Raw genomic sequence first — 23,424 nt, 5'->3', positions numbered from 1 at the left:
TGCGAGCAGCTTTCGAGAACATCAAAGTCGAGCTCACTCAGAGCACCACCCATCACCAGACGCCCATGTGGTTATAATGGCTGATGTAAGTGACTGGGTGATTGGCATGGTACTACAACACGAACTCCCCAGTCCACCTTTCCACAAGTCCATTGGATTGAGGATGGTAGTCCTTCATGTGAGATGGGTGGCACACAATGGGGTGACAGAGAACAGGGCTGACTCAAACTGCTGGCCCCAGTCAGGTGTCAGGGACTCGAGTCAGCTGAAGCATGCAATCGACAGTGTGATGGAAGCTCAGGTGACAGTGTTTGCCAAGCTATGAGTCAGAGGTGTGGCCTTCACCCACTGAGTTGTCCTGTTGTGGCAGACAAGATGTACTTGTATCCATTTGAATCTGGGAGTGGCCCCACCAGGTCTCTCTGGATATGTTGGAAATGGCCATGCTGGATGGGGAATTTCCCACAGTTATGAGTTTGTGTCGAGCTTGCTCCAGGTTGAGACAAGTTGTGGAGGAGGTCAAAAACTAAATTAAAAGGAAGGTCCGAGTTTGCCGTAATATTGATGGTTTATTGATAGCAAAATCGATTTTCCATCATATAGTGATGATCTTCAGTGCTGTGGTGTACAAAATAAACTCATAGGCACTGGTATTAAGTTATTATCAGTAACCAAACCTGAGAAATGATCACAATAACTCATAGTTATAGTTCAAGGGAAAGGAAGGGGCTAAACAAAAAGGACTGGTGAGGTTTAGGAAAAGGGATAGAGTGCAGGAAAGCCATTTAGAGCCCCAGGTCAGGGGAGACTTACTGGATGGGATTAGAGGCAAAGACCGAATGTTGGGGAGTCCCCAACAATTGCCCTTTACTTCTCATCCTGTCTGGTAAGAGTCCCCTGACCCGGGGTTAAGGGTGACTTTTCCAAACTCTACCCCTTTTCCTAAACCTCACCAGACCTTTTCTTTCATCCCTCTACCTTCCCATTCAACCCTTCTGCCAGAAGAAGGAGGCAGCAGCTAAAAAAGCTAGCTCCCTGTACTAGCTGTTATTTGTGTGTTCTCCTGCCACTGCTTGGTGAGTTGATATTTTATCTATTCAGTTACTTATACTTTCAAAAATTGATTATTTTTGTTGATATTTTATTTTAATAAAATGTAGTAGTACTGTATTTTCCCATTATGTAATTTATGTAATACCCGCATCCATTTATAGGTATCACGTACATAGCAGCAGTCATTCAGTACCTGGTAGTCAAAATGAATACATCAAAACACAGTGAATAACTAGTCATCAGTTTCAGTTTTTACACAAACATCATTATTGTAAATCCATCTTTGCCAAAACAGGTCAGTAATGCTTTAAGCTGCATTCCCCAATTTGAAAAATGTAACATACCCAGAGACTTAATGAAACCAGTTTTTGATACGTAATTTGACAGCAGCATGTTACATCTCTGAGCAACAGTGTTGGAAAGAGAAACTTAATGCATCAGTACAATGAAATTTACTTGTTTCTGGACAGACTAATCATTATTGTTAGGTAGTTAGCATGTAAACTCCCACTGAAATAGGAAAGAATGTGTACAGAAGCATAGTAAATACATTTTTCTAGTTGAAATTTGCCCACAGTTTTCTACCAGTATTTCAAAATTTTAAAATCTATGTAGTTGACCTTAAACTAAATGGAAAGAATTCTTGGAATTGTTTTTACAATTCGATGTGCATTTACATATAGCTCCTCAAATATAGCTTTAGTTCCAGTGTTAGCAAGGAATTTTTAAGACAGTGGTTTAAAATTACCTGCATGCATAACAGCGAGATCGGAGCAAGACCACAGAATTGCATAGTTGTCATAATCTGTGTGTAGAATTGTGTACAAGCCAACACCAGGCATCATCCTTGCAACTGCTGAAGGAAGCCTTGTGTTCACTCTGTAGTTAAGAGTTGCAGAACCTTCATAGAGTGGGTTGGCTGAGCCAAGGCTTGTACTCATGCTGCCTGTTCTGTAAGAAAGAATTTGATATAAGTTTACATTTGTCCACTTTTGTAACAAAGTAATTTTTTTTTTCATGTTACAATATACTTTTCACATATTTGGTGAGCATGTTTTTGGAAAACTGGTAGCAATAATATGTATGATGAAGGTGCAGACATAGGTGGAAAATATGACAAAAAAATGTTCAACAAAACATGAACTTGAGAAAAAAATAAATAAAATAACATTGCAAAAAATTCAGTCCATTGAGCAAGCCACGTAATTTCTATTTCACTTATACACTCACTGACACTACACTGAAACAGTTCAGTAAATCCTCAAACTCTTATTATCAAAGAAACAATAATTCATGCACTGTACTTGAAAAAAAAAATAAAAATTAATTGCATAGGGCTTCACATTACTAAACAGGAGACAAAAATTGAAGTTCTTCCCCTTACATGAAAATATTCTTTGGTCTTTCAGGGGGAGGGGGGGCTGTAACCTCTAGAGTCTACATCTCCAGGGGCAGAAATGGATGGTAGGAGGAAAATAAAATGCTTCCCCCAGACCAACAGGCAGTGCAGCATCTGGCCCAGAGCAGGTGGCTGCAAACAGGTGTCTGTATCACATGTTAGGGGCAGCCTCCAGAATTGCAATAGGCAACAGAATACCATCATACACTGTTATTCCTGCATAATGCAGTCACCATTTTATAAGCCAAATATGGCTTCCTCTTATGTTAAATCAATATCTGGAAGCAAAATAGTACCCTGCTCGGATCTTCAAGTTAGAAACTTGAAAGCAGGCACAATATCAAACAGTAGAGTAACAAACACTTAATTTTGGTATAAGACTTACTTTTAAGATACACTCCTGGAAATGGAAAAAAGAACACATTGACACCGGTGTGTCAGACCCACCATACTTGCTCCGGACACTGCGAGAGGGCTGTACAAGCAATGATCACACGCACGGCACAGCGGACACACCAGGAACCGCGGTGTTGGCCGTCGAATGGCGCTAGCTGCGCAGCATTTGTGCACCGCCGCCGTCAGTGTCAGCCAGTTTGCCGTGGCATACGGAGCTCCATCGCAGTCTTTAACACTGGTAGCATGCCGCGACAGCGTGGACGTGAACCGTATGTGCAGTTGACGGACTTTGAGCGAGGGCGTATAGTGGGCATGCGGGAGGCCGGGTGGACGTACCGCCGAATTGCTCAACACGTGGGGCGTGAGGTCTCCACAGTACATCGATGTTGTCGCCAGTGGTCGGCGGAAGGTGCACGTGCCCGTCGACCTGGGACCGGACCGCAGCGACGCACGGATGCACGCCAAGACCGTAGGATCCTACGCAGTGCCGTAGGGGACCGCACCGCCACTTCCCAGCAAATTAGGGACACTGTTGCTCCTGGGGTATCGGCGAGGACCATTCGCAACCGTCTCCATGAAGCTGGGCTACGGTCCCGCACACCGTTAGGCCGTCTTCCGCTCACGCCCCAACATCGTGCAGCCCGCCTCCAGTGGTGTCGCGACAGGTGTGAATGGAGGGACGAATGGAGACGTGTCGTCTGCAGCGATGAGAGTCGCTTCTGCCTTGGTGCCAATGATGGTCGTATGCGTGTTTGGCGCCGTGCGGGTGAGCGCCACAATCAGGACTGCATACGACCGAGGCACACAGGGCCAACACCCGGCATCATGGTGTGGGGAGCCATCTCCTACACTGGCCGTACACCACTGGTGATCGTCGAGGGGACACTGAATAGTGCACGGTACATCCAAATCGTCATCGAACCCATCGTTCTACCATTCCTAGACCGGCAAGGGAACTTGCTGTTCCAACAGGACAATGCACGTCCGCATGTATCCCGTGCCACCCAACGTGCTCTAGAAGGTGTAAGTCAACTACCCTGGCCAGCAAGATCTCCGGATCTGTCCCCCATTGAGCATGTTTGGGACTGGATGAAGCGTCGTCTCACGCGGTCTGCACGTCCAGCACTAACGCTGGTCCAACTGAGGCGCCAGGTGGAAATGGCATGGCAAGCCGTTCCACAGGACTACATCCAGCATCTCTACGATCGTCTCCATGGGAGAATAGCAGCCTGCATTGCTGCGAAAGGTGGATATACACTGTACTAGTGCCGACATTGTGCATGCTCTGTTGCCTGTGTCTATGTGCCTGCGGTTCTGTCAGTGTGATCATGTGATGTATCTGACCCCAGGGATGTGTCAATAAAGTTTCCCCTTCCTGGGACAATGAATTCACGGTGTTCTTATTTCAATTTCCAGGAGTGTAGAAGAAATCACTAGATATTATTTATCATATATTAACACCTTGGCTGTAACAATGATAAGGGACAGTCAGTGAGAAATAGAGTTATTGCAAGCAGAACATGGTGAATGATGCACATTATTCATATTAGTTTATAGTTCCATGATAAACCACGAAACAGCAGCTCTATCTCCAACTTCAGATTCTCACAGATGGCAACATTGTCAGGATGTGTGTATGGTAGAGTGCTATGTACCAAAATACAAGGCTATCAATAGTAGTAGCAACGCATGCAGTGTTCATACCAGGAAAATGCTTTTCAAGCATGATTTGTAGGAATCTGAGGCTGATGTAGATAATTATGACTCAGGTAAACATCCTGAATATATTCATCAATACAAATGTGCTTCAAAAACCATTACTATTCATGTAAATGTGAATATTTGTTTAAGCAAGTAAACAGTATTAAACTGTATCCCTTGCTATTGTTTGCATGTATTTACATGGCAGGGTGATGGTTTAAATGTTGAGGGTGATTCTTAACATTCTTTATGTATGGTTGTAAGGTGCTTGCTAAAATTAATTTTATGATGTACTGAATCACAGATTATTATTTGAGGTTGTTATACTTCTTTATTGTAAAACTATCAATGCAAACATTAGAATCAAAAACAGAAACACTTCAGACCTTTTAAATTTGTGTTTTTTAGAGGTTTTGCAATTATGTTTCATTAATTCATCCTGTAAAAATAAGCAATGCTAACTCTTATTAAGTGCACTCAGTTTGCAAATATAAAATGTTAATTAACAGTTGACCAATTCTTAATGTTGGGTTACTGTAGAAATGTTTAAAAACAGTGACTTACCTGCATAAAAAAGTTACATTGGATGTAATTCAGATACCTTATTTATGAGATCTTATTGTAATGTTACTGCATAATGTCTCAAAATAACCAGCTTGTCCTTTCCCACTGTTTATAGTTGAGGTCTTCATTTGATACAGTAACAAGAGCTATTAATGCTTAGCAGTTTTTCCAAAAAAAAAAGAAAAAAAAATGCTAGTTAACTGTAAGTAATTGCTAGAATTAAGGTGGTAAAGCAGTGTAGTCCTGTGTAGTGAGCATATCAATGCAAAGTTTGTTATAAAATAATGCTGTGTACTTTTTGTTAATTTGAACATTTGAATTTATCTAAAAACACAGATGATGTGACTTACCGAACGAAAGTGCTGGCAGGTCAATAGACACACAAACAAACACAAACATACACACAAAATTCAAGCTTTCACAACAAACTGTTGCCTCATCAGGAAAGAGGGAAGGAGAGGGAAAGACGAAAGGATGTGGGTTTTAAGGTAGAGGGTAAGGAGTCATTCCAATCCCAGGAGCGGAAAGACTTACCTTAGGGGGAAAAAAGGAAAAAAGGACAGGTATACACTCGCGCACACACACACACACATATCCATCCGCACATACACAGACACAAGCAGACATTTGTAAAGGCTAATAATTTGAATATTTGAATTGTGAGACATATGATGGTGTTTAGAAATTTTGTGCTTACACAGATTTGGGGAAAGATAATTGTGGCTGATTCTCCTTTTAGGTGCTAAGGGGGGCTTTGTGAAGAAACAGAGAAGATATAAGCTGTAAACATTTTGGTTGATATGCTGTATGCAACTGGCAGTACATCTGATCTAAACTGTAAAGAAAAAGATAACTTCTGGTTTTTCCACTATGAGACAACTATCTAATATAGCATATTACAACACTCTTGCTAGCTGTGGGAGCGATGGTTCTGCTGGCTCAGCAGAATCGTCAGTCATGAAACTTGTAGGAATGCTGTAATATGAAGCTGACATTTGGAAACTGTTGAGCTCTGTGCAGTGAAGGTATATAGTAAACAGATACTAGAGGCTGTTCTCATAACAGTTTGTTAAGCGTAGCCTCAGTTTTATTCATTTAATCAAGGTGACCTGACAGTACACAGTTTGTAACAGATACCAGATAAAATTTGTTAACATATATTATGGATAGACTATGGTATCATAATACATGGCAACGGAGTGAATAAGATAGCTTCACTGAATAGTTCATGATATGCACTTAAACATAATCAGTGGGATTACTTTTCTAGGTATTCTTTTACAATGTAAAAACAGTGATACAGCAAATAGGACTTCAAAGCTTTACTAAACTGTATGTTGTCTTCAACACACACAATACATGTGAGAAATGTGTTGAACAGCTGGAGGCCCATGTGAAATGCTCCTTTTACAAAGTTGAGTGTTTGCACATAACTTATATAGATCTGTGTTTATTCTGGTATTGTATTGTGTACTTCAATATTTGTTTTAGTCTGGATTCCGTCAGTACTATGTGCTTATTTAAAAATTTTACAGTCAGGAACATGTACAGACAAGGCAGTGTTAGGATCTCCAACTCCCTGAAGATGGGTTTTCAGTAATCTCCAGGCATGCTTTCACATATGATACTCATGGCTTTGTTCTGGATTTTGAAAGTGGATTTTTCCCAGAAATCACATAATATTTTACATAAGCCTGTATGTATGTGTAGTGCACACTGTTTTCTGGCTAATACATTATTTCAGCACACAGCAGCTAGTACTTATTCTGGCATTTACCTTTTTAGTATGCTTATTCCATTTCAGGGTATATTGTACCCACAGACCTGCATTGGTAACTATTGGTTTATTATTTACTGTTCAGTTGGTTGAGAGGGGTTTGCATCTTGTGTGATGTGAAAGTTCATGGAAGCTGTCAAACTGTCTTTTTAGTATTGTTGGTTAATCTGTTGACTGTTGCCCAGCTGCTGAGTTGTTCAGAAGCCAGGTTCACAGCTTTCTGAGCTGTGTTTATGTTCTCCTCTTTGAAGAGTACAGTTACATTGAACATTGTGGTTATATGAGCATCTACATACAGGCTCAAATTGTTGATATGTAGGAGGAATAGTAGAGGTCCCAATACTGAGCCCTGGGGAACGCCTTATGCAATAGTTTAACAGTTTTACTACTAGACTGGATTTCAGTTATTCAACTGAGTTGTTTAATAGTGTACTTCATGCTGACTCTCTGTATGTAGTTGCTTAGGGGTGATGCAGTCCATTCATTTGCAAGTCCTCTGACACCATACTGTTCAATTTTTCGAGCAATATTTTGTGACCCAATGTATCAAAAAATCTTTGAAAGATCTAGAAATATGTCTAGCATGAATTGCTTTGTATCTAACACATCTAGAATCATATTCATAAAGTTATACACTGCCTTTTCCATAGATTTATTGTTTCTAAACTTATGTTGGTACATTCTCAGTAAACCTTTTGTATTTATGATGCCCATCAGTTTTTTGCAAATAATTTTTTCAAATGCTTTAGAGAAACATGATAAAATTGTGATAGGCCTATAGTTGTTCATGTCTTTATTATCATCTTTTTTTGAAAACAGGAATTACTTTAGATTGTTTGATAAAGTTTATCAGCTTTATGCAGCCATCACAGTGTCATGATGTTGAGTAAGGGCTGCAATTATTTCCACTGACAACTGGATTGAAGGATTTTCGTTATGTATTGTGAAATGGGACTTACAATTATTTCACAATGATAGCACTTGCTTTGGGACTTACAATTATTTCACAATGATAGCACTTGCTGATGCTGTCTTCTGTAAGAAGGACATCAAGGCATTTTAGAAATTAATTTTGCTGTCTTAGTATGCCAGTAATAATAATATCACACAGCAAGAGTAATTCCCAACTGAACTTTGCAGAACATTGACTCATTAAGTAATGATTCAGCCTTGTCATTGGTTTGCAATACCAGTAGGACCTACTCTATTTGGCAAACACATCCATTTCTGTTAGTACTGTAAGCACTTACCACACTAATATCATTGCATCTTCCTCTGAATGATTTGCATTTATTATGAATGGTTAACAGTGTGTAATACACTTTGACTTGAGTTCATGAATGTGTTTTTACTCATTAACAGGAACATTTTAAATGCATTTACTGATCCATTAGATGGCTTCATCCAGATTAGCAGTACAGTCCTATTCATTTTAAAATGGCACTATGCAATGGGGTTACAGCAAGTAGGTGAAATGCCAGAATGAAAGCTAATGAGATCAGAATCAGAATCTTTTGAACAAGATTTTCAGCAATGTGTATGCTACTATATCAATTAGGTTTGTGAAAATTGATATCCACACCAATTTTAAGGTGGTGTAAAGGCAACAAAAATATTATTGGGACAACTAAAGAATAAATGTAATGCACTAGCTTTTCGTTGTTATGCTACCTTGCAGGACTTCACAAACAATTTCTCGTAAATTTTATGAGTCTCATTACTCTTAACTTCATCTTAATTAAGCTATGATGGAAGGTTAAAGTTTAACATCTCAATGATGACAGTAGCCTCAGGTATGGAATAATGTAATTCATCCATGGAAAAAGTAGTTACAAAACCTTGTTCAACGAACTCTGGAGTATTACTTGTCAGTCTGTGAATCCACCATGTAGGGTTACACAACAAATCAAGACCATTATCAGCAAGGGGAGGGATGTCTACCCCAAATCTTAGGAAAAAAATGATCTTTGAAAACTGGACTGGCATCATGCACCATCTGACACACACACACACACACACACACACACACACACACACACACACACACACACACACACATGCATCAATTCAGTATCAGTTTGACAACAGCCACAACATAAAAGATGCCATCTAGGATTCAGTGCTATTTTGCTTATAAATGTGAATGCTAGATTGCTTTGAGTTCTAAAAGCTTCAGGTAGCTTTGTACCTTTAAATCATGATTTTTCTTTTTCTTTTTACCAGCCACTACAGCAGCTAAAACTATGAAACAAAATATAGAAAGTATTTTCATGTTTAAAGTGGCAGCATTAGCATGTTTGATCTTTATTAACGGGAGTTTTCAAGAGTTTTGAGTTTTGTTATGTCAGAAGTTGTGCTTTGTTTCTGCCATTCCACCCCCTTTCACAAAAATCTCAGAGGCATAATTCATTCCATAAACTGAACTGTCAATACTTACAATCTGTTTACAGTCTTAATAGCCACTTTCACATTTCCAGAAGGCTTTGGTGAGAAGTAGATTGAAGTACAGCTGCTGATGATCTCATACAAGTAGAACGAGCGCTCAACTTCGTACCACTTCCCTTCAAACTGTAAAACAAGAAAAACAAATGTCAACATTTATCAATAAAAAAATCATGAACGTAATTCTAATTTAGCAGTGAAGGGACACTTTCAGACAGACAAATTAGCATACATTTTTGGCTAACACCCAGGTGTTTGAATGTCTCCAGAACATTCACATAATCTTTAGCTTGGAGACTCACAAGAGAATGTGCCAGAGGAGCAGACGGATCTTCTCATAGTTACATTAGAAAGGTACATGCACAGAAACTAGCATGCCATTCCTGCATACTTACCAAGCATAAGTGTAGATTTGACATGTATTGAGATAAGTGTTTAACTTTAAATTTCAAATCTGCAAAAACTGATGGACAGCTGTAAAAAAAGAACCACTTCTTTTAAGAGTTTCAGACATCTCACATACATGACATTAGAGATGATATTTACTTTATTTAGGAAGTGTAAATGTAGAAATCAGGTCTGCAGGGTTGACCATTCACACAAAATAAATTGTATAAAAGCCTAACATTTTACTACCATGCCATTTTATTTAATTAAAAATAATAACAATAATGTTACTTATAATTATTATTATAGAATAATTTCTTCAGCATCAAATAATTCATTGCATACATACAAAAACCGAAACAGGTACAAATATTAAGATTTAACGAAAAGTATTTTCTTCTGACTATGGCATTGATTAACATATAATGACATGACAAACAAATTGTTTGCTTAGCACTAATTATATGTTTTTTCAAAGTTCTTCCAATTCTGCACGTGAATATGATCTTCTTATAACGTTTAGAAAGGGTTCTGCAAAAGAAATTTTTTAAGCTGAAACTTAAGCTTCTCTGTGAAAAGAGTCATAAGTATACTGGGCATTGCATTGGCTATCTTCAATCCTGCATATTATGGATCCTTTACATAGAGGAATTTTCTTTGTCTGCTGGTGTAATTTTTTCCTTATTTCTGGTATTCTACTGATGCAAATCAGAGTATATATTGGGATGCAGTCTTTTAACGAGCAATAAGACTTTTACAATATATGAATTTACTATGCTCAACATGAAGTGTTTGGAAAAAAGCCAATGTATGATTCCTTATATTCAGAACCACAGATGATTCTTGTGGCCATTTTTTTTTTTTTTTTGAGGAATCAGTACCTTATTTGGATTTTCTTTGGTAGTGCTCACCAAATTTCTATTCTGTAGTTTAAGTATGTAGCTTTTAGGATAACAGTATCTTTTCAATACTTGCTAATCATACTGACTGCAAATGTATTCTTAGATTGCTTACATCTCAGACAGAAGAGCAGAAGAAGAGCAGATGGAAGAGGTTGACAGTCTTAAATTCCTGGGATTACAACTTGATAATAAATACAGTTGGGAAGAGCACACCACAGAACTGCAGAAACGCCTTAACAAATCTGTATTTGCAATTCGAGTGTTAGCAGACATAGGCGACATAAAAATGAAAAAGCTTGCATAATTTGCCTCCTTTCATTCCATAATGTCATTTGGTATAATATTTTGGGGTAACTCTTCAAGTCAAACAAAAGTTTTCAGAGTCCAAAAGCGTGTAATATGTATTATTTGTGGAGTACATTCACGGACGTCCTGTAGAAACCTCTTCAAAGAACTGGGTATACTAACTACTGCCTCTCAGTATATTTACTCATTAATGAAATTTGTCCTAAATAATATATCTCTTTTTCCAACAAACAGCTCAGTTCATACATACAATACCAGGAACAAAAATGATCTGCACAAGGACTTAAAAGCACTTAATTTAGTTCAAAAAGGGGTCCACTACTCAGGAACACTCATCTTCAATAATTTGCCAGTAAACATAAAAAATTTAGTTACAAATAAAGATCAGTTTAAAAGGAGCCTGAAAGACTTACGAGTGGCCAACTCCTACTCCACTGACGAATTTTTTAATAGAAACAAATGATGTATTGTATATATTCATACTATTAGTATTGTTATTTCAGCTTTTAAAAAAAAATTGACATGTTCCACATCCATGAGGATCTCCTCAGCACGGATCTATGGAACGTAAACGAATCTAATCTAATCTAGGTGCAAAAGTTAATATTAGCAAATCCCAGCTATTACCATTTAAACTTGGTAATTCATACCAAACCTGTATTGATAATATAAGTGGCATCAAAAAAGTAGACACTGAAAAACGTAAATTTTTGGGGATATACCTAGACAAAAATCTCAGATGGGTAGGACATATCAATGTTGTATGCAATAAAATCAGCAGTTCACTGTACTTAATTAGCGAACTATCAAAATTAGTCTCTGAAAAAACATTAAAAACTGCTTATTATGGGACTATATTTGCTTATATTAATTATGGAATAGGGGTATGGGGATGTGCTGCTGACAGACACATGAACAGAATCCTAACAATGCAGAAAAGAGCAATCAGGACCATGCATTGACTGACTCTCAAATGTTTGTACTCACTGAATGAATACTGATATTAAAATGTAGCTATTCTTAAATGTAGGCCTAACTCTTCTATCTATACGATGTACTATTCTGTGATGACTGTAATATATATTATTTTTGTAACAACATGGTGTAAATTCAGATACCTATACTTTGTAACAACTGTATGTTGCATTATGAAGTACTGTACCATAGATTGCCAAGTGCGTCACCCTTAAGTGGCTTCTTGTAAATGTGAATTGCAAATTCCTACTGTTTGTACAAAGAGTGTATAAAAATGCTATGACGTTTGCAAAAGTCACCAGTTGGTGACTATATGCAAAAAAAGACAATAAATAAAACAATAAACAGTCAGCATATGTGTCCCATGTCAGATTGCCTCACATGGCTAAACCAACGAACTTTATACTAAACTCTTCTTTTTTTCATGTCATTTCCGAAGTACATGTAATTTCATTATTTTATCTACTGTTGTTGAACATCATGGGACTTCTCTTAATGGTTCTTACATTTACATGGCTTTCATTAAAGTACTGAAGACAGACATGTCTGTGCTGCCTCCTGCAGTTATTACACATGATATTATTGATTGTGAGTTGTGCTATAGTTGTACAATGTAAGATTACTCCTACACAGTGATTAAGTGTGAAATTAAATCAAATTTTCAAATAACATCAACCTTTATTAGAGAACAACAGTCAAAATTAAAAGTAAACAAAAATTCTAATTTCAGGTACGAATATTTACGAACACGCAATCTGTGCAGTTAACAAAATATTAATAAATGTTCAGTAAGTCACTTAAGTCATCAGTGAAGCTAATCATATATTTGAATCTACTAGGGGAGACCGGGGACAAAAGTAACAGGGTATGAAAGTAACATACCTCCCCTACCTTCGCATGTAGCTCCGAAAATCACGTGATTCAAACAATGTATTCCCTTCATGTTTCCCAACTGTCTACCAATTGTTGGCCAGTACTGGAGAGTCTCTGTTGAGTGTGGCGCAGTAAAATGTTTTTTCAGTGTCTCACTAAGTTCTCTCTATTTTCTTAGTTTTGTGATAACGGTGGTATTACGCTGTAAACGTAAGTCTACTGTAATAATTTAACTACGCGAAACTTTCAGTTTAGGTATATTAGTGTTAGGAGTAGCAGTGTCTTGCTGAACAAACTCGTTCTTACTGAACAGACTCGTTATTTACTTAGTTATTTCGTTACAGGGAATTATACCACCAACACGGGTTAGGACGACTACATGAGGACTAACTCCTACTACTGTATATCAAACTGCGGCAGATGATGTTGCAAATTATAATATAAGTATTAGAGCAGTAGAGAAGAAACACAATGTATGCCATGTGACATTGCATCGGTACATTAAAAGAAAGAGAAACGTATGAGTGATAGCAGCACACCAATGCCTCGTGTTGGATGTAGAAGTGTAAAATGAGTGTTCTCTGATGAACAAGAAAAAATTATAACTGAATATGCGATTAGAGTGTTGGAGATATTTTACGGACTTTGCCTTAAGGATATCCATAAATTAGCTCGCGAACTGGCAGCGACAAACAATATATCAATTCCATCAACTTGGGTGGACAATCAAACCGCTGGTCCAGACTGGTTTTCAGCATTCATGAAGAGGTGTCCCCAGTTGTCTAATCGGTCGCCTCAACCCACAAGTCTTGCTCGAGTAACGAGATTTAATCCAACAAATGTGAATGCCTTTTTCAACAACCTGGCTAGCGTTATGGAGAGATATAAGTTAGAGCCCATGGACATCTGGAATATGGACGAGACAGGAGTAACCACTGTTCAGAAACCAAACAGGATTGTTGCTAAATGGGGAATGAAGCATGTAGGAGCTACCACGTCGGCTGAAAGAGGCACCCTTGTCACTGTTGCTATTGCCATCAACGCTCAGGGACACAGTACACCACCTCTCTTTGTATTCCCTCGCTTGAGACAGTCCTATTGGTTGCATTGGAGCAGGAAATGAGAGTGGCTGGATGCAAGAGGAAGAATTTTTGTTATTCTTGCACCATTTCGTAAAATTTGCTAAACCAACTCCTAAGCACAAATGTTTACTGCATCTCGACAGTCACGAATCTCATATATCCATAAGAAGCCAGAATTTTTGCAAAAGCACGGGGATTGTTAGGCTGTCATTCCCACCGCACTGTACACACAGGATGCAGCCTCTAGACCATTCAGTTTATGGTCCATTTAAAAAGATGGTGATTGCTTTTGCTGAAAACTGGATAAAGAATCATCCGGGAAACAGCATGTCAATTTATGACATCCCTTCAATTGTAAGGGAAGCATGTCCACTTGCTGTGACTCCCAAAAACATTGCAGCAGGATTTCACTGCATAGGCATAGTACCATTTAATAGGAATGCGTTCAGTGAAATCGATTTTACACCATCTTTTGTCACTGATCGCCCAGCACAAGCTTCCAATTATGGAAAGCAAACTATGTCCTTAGCAGAATCATTAGCGATTTCTAGTGACCCACCTGGAGCTGGGATGACATCTAATCCTGATCCAGAAGCAATATGCTGGAAAACACTTTCAAATGTCATAGCCTGTGATGCATGACCTAGTGGTTTATAATCATCTTCTTCAGTTCGCGCAGCATTTTCACTCGAAGGTGTTCGTCCATTACCAGAAGCAGGTCCAAGGCAACAAACAAGATAAGGAAGAAAAAGGAGAAAGTCTGCAATTTTGACCGACACTCCAGAGGAACTGGCTATAGAAGAAGAGCTAAACGCCCGTCCCCAGGCGAAAAGCGGCAAAGAAGCTAAACTTAAAAAAGCAGCTGGCCAAGAGTGCGAAATCAGAAAAAACCTGAAGAATCATCATCGGAAGACAATGATAGCTACTGACTAGTATGTGTCGAGTCTTTCCTCTACAGTCGTCCCAAAGAGAAGTGGATTAAAGTGTTGGGAATGTAAGTGTTGGTCTCATATTGCTTGTACCAAAGGGGGTGATATTTACGTGTGCCACAATTGTGAATCTGAATGGGACTAAGATATGCATTACTTTTCTCTTTTATTGACTCATTGAACATTTACTTATAAAGCCTGAATTTGTTCAGTGCTATTAATTGCTATTTCAATTAATATAATAATTATACGAATGAGAATTGAAATTTATTGATGTTTAATTAATGTTTTATATTGGTAATGTACTTTAAGTTACTGTATGAGTCCTTTAGGTAGTAAAATGTGGTTTAACTCATTATGTTACTCTCGTAGCCTACCTGTGTTACTATCGTCCTCAGTAACGGGGACAAAAGTAACACGTACACTGATGCCTTAAAATTAGTTTTACAAATACCAAATATATGTAATTTTGTGGAAACTAAACTTATTTGTGTTACGATATCTTCAGAGAACACACACGTTAGTTCCTTTTGTTTCAAAAGTTTATAGGGAGGTAAAAAAAAAACAATATGCAAACTGTTACTTTTGTCCCCGGTACCCCCTACAGCTGCTTTTAAGGGGCTTTGACAGCTTTCTTACTATTTCTTTTTTGGCAACGTTGGACTCTTCTGTTTTCGTAAATAAATTGTCTGATGCAGGTCAAAGTGCCCCAAGCATCTACCTGCTTATACCATTTTAGAAAGATTTTGGGGGTAACTGTGTCACCCCCTCAAGTTTGTAACCTGAAGAAGAACAATTAAAATGTTCATTATGATTCTGCTTTATGCTTAATTACTTGTAACAATGATAATGCTTACAGCGAACCTGCAGATATTTTGTCAAATCAAGATGGCGCTACGTTACTATGAAGTCTGGTACTATAAAATCGAAAAAAATGCGACACGAAAGCCGCAACACATAGAAAGAAGAAACTTATTGTTGAAGAGAAATGCCGTCGTTCTTTAGTGCTCCCAGTCACTTGAAGTGAAATTACTCTCACAATTTCTTTGGAAAAAAACCATGACTCAGTTACCCCATCGGCCCAGGTACCTCAACTGACCTTACCTCATTTCCCTCATTCCTGTTCATTCTAACTTTTCTCTGTCATTCCCCGAAGTAATCAAGACGTATTTCGTATAACTATCAATATGAGTAGATTGGTAGTTATAATTTTGCGTTAGTTCAAATGGCTCTGAGCACTATGGGACTCAACTGCTGAGGTCATTAGTCCCCTAGAACTTAGAACTAGTTAAACCTAACTAACCTAAGGACATCACAAACATCCATGCCCGAGGCAGGATTCGAACCTGCGACCGTAGCGGTCTTGCGGTTCCAGACTGCAGCGCCTTTAACCGCACGGCCACTTCGGCCGGCTTTGCGTTAGTATATGCCTACTTTACAGAAGTAGCCTGCAGGAGCATCTTTTACCAATTAATATACAATTTGACTCGTTTCACATCACTGAAAACATTCTTTCACTGAGAAATTTATGCAACATGATGTGCGAATGGATTAATGTATGAAGCTCGAATAAAGAAGGAAGGAAGGAATATTAGTGTTTAACTCCACGTCGAAGACAAGGTCATCAGAGACGAAGAACAAGCTCGGATTAAGGAAGGATGGTGAAGGAAATCGGCCATGCCCTTTTAGAGGAACAATCCCAGTATTTGCCTCAAGCGATTTAGGGCAATCACGAAAAACCTAATTCAAGATGGTCGGTCGCGGATTTGAACCATTGCTCCTCCGGTTTCGAATAAAGGAACTAGTTCAACTGTTCCGACGAAATTCAAGAAGTACTACACATATGAAACTAAATTGTTGCATGGGGCTTGAAGCAAACAGGTTTCTATCGTCCCATTAAAGCTCAAAGTGGAAAATTCCAAAGAGAAAAGAATAAATTTCACGCATGCAACAAGATGACTGTGAGGGTCAACGTGTGTTTTTGCCGCTGGGAGCCAATTGGTCGCAATTGGCGCCCTCCGACGCATCAAGGAAGTAACTCTCCCAGTCAGGGTCCCCCTCCTGCAACACGTCACCGCCACAAATCAAGTTGCGACATTAGGCCGCTGCGAGCGAACCGTAAAATATGTGTGCCAGTTTTTAGAGTCTCCGAAATGTAATATTGTTACATGTAACGACGAATCACTGCATGACAAAGTCTGAGAATTTTCGTTACACTCTGCTCTACTCTCTCTACTGTGGTGGACTAACGCTCCGAATGTTTGTGACAAGCGTATAGAGTACTGAAGCATGAGAAGCAAAACAAAAAAGGAGGCGCACATCGCCCTTCATCGAAAAAAAAAACAAATTCGAAATATTTCCGTTCTTCATGCCAAGTGATACGGTCGTTTTTCTTTTAACGTGCATTGCTTGTTATGTTACTGCTAAGTTTACTAAAGAATTACAGCTGTCTTCTAAAATTACATTGCCTCGATCAGTCGTTGGTGTTACAGCGATATCAGGGCCTTGATAAGTTAATCCAGGGGAGGAAGGGATAAATCGTCCCGTCATTCGCCTTAGGTGAGCTAGAGATACTATCGAAAAAAATAAACCAGGTTGATCGGAGCAGAAAATATCGATCTGTGATGAGTAGAAATGTATCCACTATGTCGGTTTCGATGTTTAACATCAGGTGATCTACGGCCGTCCTTAATCGACGTGATAAACTTTTCATAACGTCACACTAGTTTTTGGTTCGCCCCCGTTGTCTACTGTGGGACCTCTCATTGCCGTCCTGTGCAAGATACTCACGGAGGCTTTTCTTCGACCTTTAATGAAGCACGAAATGTGAGACTACAACATGTAAATGACTGTGAAGGTGCAACAGGTCTACTAAAGAGACTGCTTACACCACGCTTGTCCGCCCTACTCTGGAGTATTGCCGTGCGGTGTGGGATCCGAATCGGGTGGGACTGGCGGATGACGTCGGAAATGTTCTTTTTGTACTATCGCGAAATAAGGGAGACAGTGCCACAGACATTATACGTGAATTGTAGTGGCAGTCATTAAAACAAAGGTGTTTTTAGTTGCGACGGGATCTTCTCATAAAATTTCAATCACCAGTTTTCTCCTCCAATTGCGAAAAAGTTCTGTTGGCACCCACCTACGTAGGGAGAAATGATCGTCACGATAAAATAAGAGAATTCAGGGCTCGCACAGAAAAAATTAAGCGCTCGTTTTTCCTGTCCGCCGTTCGAGAGTGGAACGGTAGAGAGGCAGCTTGAAGGTGGTTCATTGAACCCTCTGCCAGGCACTTTATTGTGAATAGCAGAGTAATCACGTAGATGTAGATGTGATGGGTACTTGTGCGGTGTAATATGTTTGCGTTATGAAAGATGGGTATGACATGAAACAGACAGAAAGAATGAAACACATTACTGACACATGACTTACTCCCGTGAAACAGAAGGTGGGCATCAAATCTCAGGTCCACGTCCGACGCACGGATCACCATCGGCAGTGCAACATGCCATCACCCCATGAGTCACTGTGGGAAGTTTTGGAATCTAATCATGGATCTACCACACAGTCTAGTAATTGAGAAATTGTACATAATAAGAGTCATACTCCCCTTTCCGATTACATTTTGACGATGAAAATTTCTCCATCATCGTGATTCTAAACAGCCAGCTCTGCCTCGAGTGACACGAGACTTGTGTGAGTAATTTACATCGACTCCTTGGGTGCACAGTATGAATTTAGCGTAAATGAATCACGTTATACCATATACAGTCTATGTGCTTCTATCCGTGTAATCACTTTCAAGATCGGCTTCGTTGGTTGCTTTTGTTACATCTTTAACGCACATGTTGTACCTCTGTCTGCAGACTGATGTACATACCGTGCAGCGGCCGGGCCGGCCGTTGTGACCGAGCGGTTCTAGACGCTTCAGTCCCGAACCACGCGGCTGCTACGGTCGCAGGTTCGAATCCTGCCTCGGGCATGGATGTGTGTGATGTCCTTAGGTTAGTTAGGTTTAATTAGTTCTAATCTTGGTGACTGATGACCTCAGATGTTAAGTCCCATAGTGCTTAGAGCCATTTTTGAGCAGTGCCTGGACAGAGATGCGCACTGAGTGGCCAAAAATGGAAAGGCCCTTTATATGATGTTAATAGCGAGTCGCTCTTCAATGAACACTTGAAAATGCAATAACACGTCGAAGGTAACGGTCTATACACACATCGTCAGTAGGGGTTCAGAAAATATTCTTGTGAAACACAACTAGCTCTTATACGCACGAAGTAATGAATGGTGTCGGCAGGAGATGTCAAACTGATTCCATATTTCTATATTTCCAGATGGCTTTTGACACCGTTTCTCACAGGCGACTTATATTCAAACTGCGTGACTATGGAGTATCGATCCAGTTGTGCTACTAGCTTCATGATCGCCTGTGAGAAAGGTAGTATGTAGTAACTGACGGAAAATCGAGTCAAAACAGAAGTGATACTCAGCGTTCCCCAAGGACGTGTCATAGGCTCTCTGTTGTTCCTAATCAATACAAATGAAGTAGGAGGCAATCTGAACAGCGCTCTCAGATTGTTTGCAGTTGATGTCACCATTTTCCGTCTCGTTAAGTAGTCAGATGATGAAAATGAATTGCAAAATGACTCAGACAGAATATATATATATGGTGTGAAAAAGGCAATTGTCTCTGAATATATCGATTACCCGATAAATCATAAAAATCCATCGTTGTCAATTCATCTAAATACCTAGGAATTACAGTTATAAAAAAATTTATTTGGAATGATAACACAGATAATGTTGTGGGGAAGCAAACCAAAGACTCTGTTTTATTGGCAGAACATTTAGATGATGCTACAGGTCTAGTCTTACTAAAGAGACACCCTACACTACGCTTGTCGTCATCTCCTAGAGTACTGCTATGTAGTAAGGGATCCTTACCAGATAGGATTAATGGAATACATCGAAAAAGTTCAAAGAAGGGGAGATCGTTTTCTATTATAGTGAAATAGGGGAGAGAGTGTTACGAATATGATAAACCAGTTGTACTTCATTGAAAGAAAGGCGTTTTTCGTTGCGGCCATTTCCTGTGCTACTCACAACTGTTCTTGTGATGTTTGAGCCGTGTTCACTGAGCATACATGGTGTCGGCAGCATCCTGGAAATGCATGACTGGATTGACATCTGGTGGTCTGGCGGAAGAGGGAAGGCCATCGTGGTGAACTCACTTGAGCGCTCGTGGTGAATTCATCTGCATACAGCCAAAGAACAGTGACTTGCTGCATTGTCATGATGAAACGTGGATATTCTAATCCCAGAAAGAAGTGCAGATGGTCTGCAAGAATGTCCACATAACGTGAACTTGTCACTGCCCGTTTCATCCGGACAGAGGGACCTAATGATGACCAAATGAACACGATCCAGACCATAGCTGAACCACCAGCGGCCGGCCGCGGTGGCCGTGCGGTTCTAGGCGCTCCAGTCCGGAGCCGCGCTGCTGCTACGGTCGCAGGTTCGAATCCTGCCTCGGGCATGGGTGTGTGTGATGTCCTTAGGTTAGTTAGGTTTAAATAGTTCAAAGTTCTAGAGGACTGATGACCCCAGCAGTTGAGTCCCATAGTGCTTAGAGCCATTTGAACCACCAGCTACCTGTTGACACGCCAGATTTATAGTTTCACTTTGTAGTCACACTTTCACGCCAAACCATCTCGATGCAATTGCATCTAGGCTTCGCTGGATCATACTATACGCTATCATGGTTCCATGGTCGAGTGATTGTTTTTGAGAGTTCATATCGACAACGCAGATTACGACCTCGATATTGGTTTAAGAAAAATTGCGGGTGTGGCAGGCCAGGACCCATGCTAGTCTTTGAGCTCTAAGGTGAGCTGCAAGTAAAGAGAATTTTCTGGAAGATGAGGAATAAACGGGGATGCATTTCCCGTCAATGCGGCATAAATTACGTCCTAATGGGTCTTGTTGATACTAAGTAGTAAACACTTCATAATGTTCTGCAAAATTGTATTTAATAGGTCACAAACCGGTTTTCGGCTTCTAAGAACATCACTAGTGACAGGTGAATGTCGCAAATATCGATAAAATGACGTGTGACTTACATACTTATCATTTACACAGAAGATACAAAAATCGCGTGTAGAGTATTTACATAAAAACATTACACTTTTTCTCACGCAGAATAGTTACATTAACTAAAAAAGGAAATAAAGCTTTTTATGTGGAGGTACATTTAACAACTGATGAAAAATAAAGTTGAATGTAAATTTTTACTCTAGTACTTGTAACCAAAACTTAATTTAACAAGTGGGAAAGAGGAAACTGATTTGGATCATTTGGTACTAAGCTGGCTTCGGTTTATATCTTTATTGATATCCGCTATTTCCAGTAGGTTCATCTCTTTTATTTTCCTAACAGAATGTAAAACTTTACTTTCTACAACGCGTGAGTGGTTTTCTTTTCAAAGTTGATAACCTAACTGCCACAATTTTGTCTGACTGACCAATATATACTTTTCCTCACTACTTGAATGTGATTTTATACACACCCTTCTGTGCCAAGGATTACACCTTGCCTTTACTAATGAATAAAAGTTTTGATATGCTGTTGGTATCATTAAATTAGAAATTAGGCCAGTCTACAGGATGATGCACCAGTTTTTGTAACAACTGACTTGTTCCTGTTGGCCAGCGTACAGCGTGGTGTAATTTTAGCCATTTTCTTTTTTTGTAGTACATTATCAGGCACAGAAAAGCTTGAGCCTTTACTGGAAGTGGTATGTTTGAAGGTCAGTAGTTCTGTTCGAGAGGTGGATTCAAATAATGGAGCAGATACGTTGCATGTCTGTGGCTATTTTGGTGTCTGTAGCTTGCAGGGATTACCGCGTGTGTAGCTATTGGTTTTGTGTAAATGCTAAATAAGCTTATCCTTGCGCTAATATCTATACTCGCGTCTAAGAAATGTGTAGAAGAGCCTTCCAGCCCTACTGTGTACTGAATTTTCTTTATGTTTGAAGTTTCAGTGTTGTAGGAATATGTTTAACTGTCTAGTGGAATCGGTCCATAAACACAGCACGTCACCCACATATCTGAATCAGTATTTAATTTTGCATTTCAGTGGCCCTTTCTGTAGGAAAATTAGGGCTAAACAGTAAATGAAAATTTCAGCTAGTATAGGACTAACAGGTGTACCTATAGCTTGACCATCACAACGACTGTAATATGCGTTCTTTCAGATAGCGCAGAGATTTCTAGAAAGCATTTGACACGGTTCCCACCTGCAGACTGTTTACGTAACCCGCTGAAAAGTGTTAACGAAAGTACGAGCATAAGGACTAGGTTCTCAGACACGTGAGTAACTCGAAGACTTCTTAAGTACTAGAACGCAATGCGTTGTACTCGATTGCAAGTTTGGCCAGAGACAAGAGTATCGTCCGGAGTGTGTGATAGGACTGCTCTTATCCTCTATACATAGATCTGATGGACAAGGTAAGCAGTTATTTGCAGCTGTCTGCTGATGACGCTACGTTGTACGGGAAGGTACCGTCGCTAAGTGACTAGGAGGAAAGAAGTCGACTTGGACAGAATTTCTAGTTGGTGTAACGAATGGGAGCTTTCTCTAAATGTAGAAAAATGTAAATTAATGCAGATGAGTAGGAAAAACAATCCTGTAATGTTCGAATACAGCATTAGCAGCGTGCTGCTTGACACACTTAGATCAATTAAATATCTAGGCATAATGTTGCAAAACGATATGAAATGGAACGAGCACTTAAGGTCGGTAGTAGGGAAGGCGTGTGGTCGACTTTGGTTTATTTGAAGAATTTTAGGAAAGCGTAACACATCTATAAAGGAGACTGCGTATAGAACACTTGTGCGAGCCATTCTTGATACTACTCGAGTGTCCGGGATCCCCACCAGGTCGGATTAAAAGAAGTCAACGAAGTAATTCAGAGGTTTGCTGCTAGATTTATTACCGGTAGGTTCGATCAGCACACAAGTATTACGGAGATGCTTCGTGAACTCAAATGAGAATCCCGGGAGGGAAAACGACGTTCATTTCGCGAAGCTCTATTGAGAGCATCTAGAGAACCAGCATTTGAGGTTGACTGCAGAACGATTCTACTGCTGCTAGTTTACACTTCGCGTAAGGACCACGAAGATAAGATAAATCTGGGCTTGTACGGAGGCATATAGACAGTAGCTTTTCCCTCGCTCCATTTGCGAATGCAACAGTAAAGGAAATGATTTGTAGTGCCACAAGGTAACCTCCCCCATGCATCATACGGTGGTTTGCGAAGTATGTATGTAGATGTAGACGTAGAAGAACTTGATTCTACATGGTCAAGCTGCATTAACGTGACTACGGCCTATGTTCGACGTCAACGTGTGCTAACCACTCACAGACGGCAGACGGCTCAAATGGTTCAAATGGCTTTAAGCACTATGGAACTTGACATCTGTGGTCATCAGACCCTAGACTTCGAACTACTTAAACCTAACTAACCTAAGGATATCACGCACATGGCGTGGGCCCGAGGCAGGATTCGAACCTGCGACCGTAGCGGTCTCGCGGTTCCAGACTGAAGCGCCTAGAACCGCTCGGCCACTCCGGCCGG

General features: G+C 39.8%; 1 protein-coding gene across 1 annotated transcript in view; it reads right to left on the bottom strand.

The window, feature by feature from the left end:
* Nucleotides 1–23,424, bottom strand: part of LOC126234884 (apolipoprotein D-like) — a 225,917-nt gene that overhangs the window by 10,407 nt on the left and 192,086 nt on the right. The window contains exons 2-3 of the mRNA XM_049943627.1: nt 9,328–9,458; nt 1,802–2,004 (exon numbers count right to left, since the gene is read on the bottom strand). Coding sequence (XP_049799584.1) covers nt 1,802–2,004; nt 9,328–9,458 — 334 coding nt within the window. The remainder of the gene's footprint in view (nt 1–1,801; nt 2,005–9,327; nt 9,459–23,424) is intronic.

The sequence above is a fragment of the Schistocerca nitens genome, chromosome 1 (assembly GCF_023898315.1).
Source record: "Schistocerca nitens isolate TAMUIC-IGC-003100 chromosome 1, iqSchNite1.1, whole genome shotgun sequence".
In the NCBI taxonomy this organism is placed as follows: domain Eukaryota; kingdom Metazoa; phylum Arthropoda; class Insecta; order Orthoptera; family Acrididae; genus Schistocerca; species Schistocerca nitens.
This window is presented reverse-complemented; position numbering and strand designations above follow the sequence as displayed.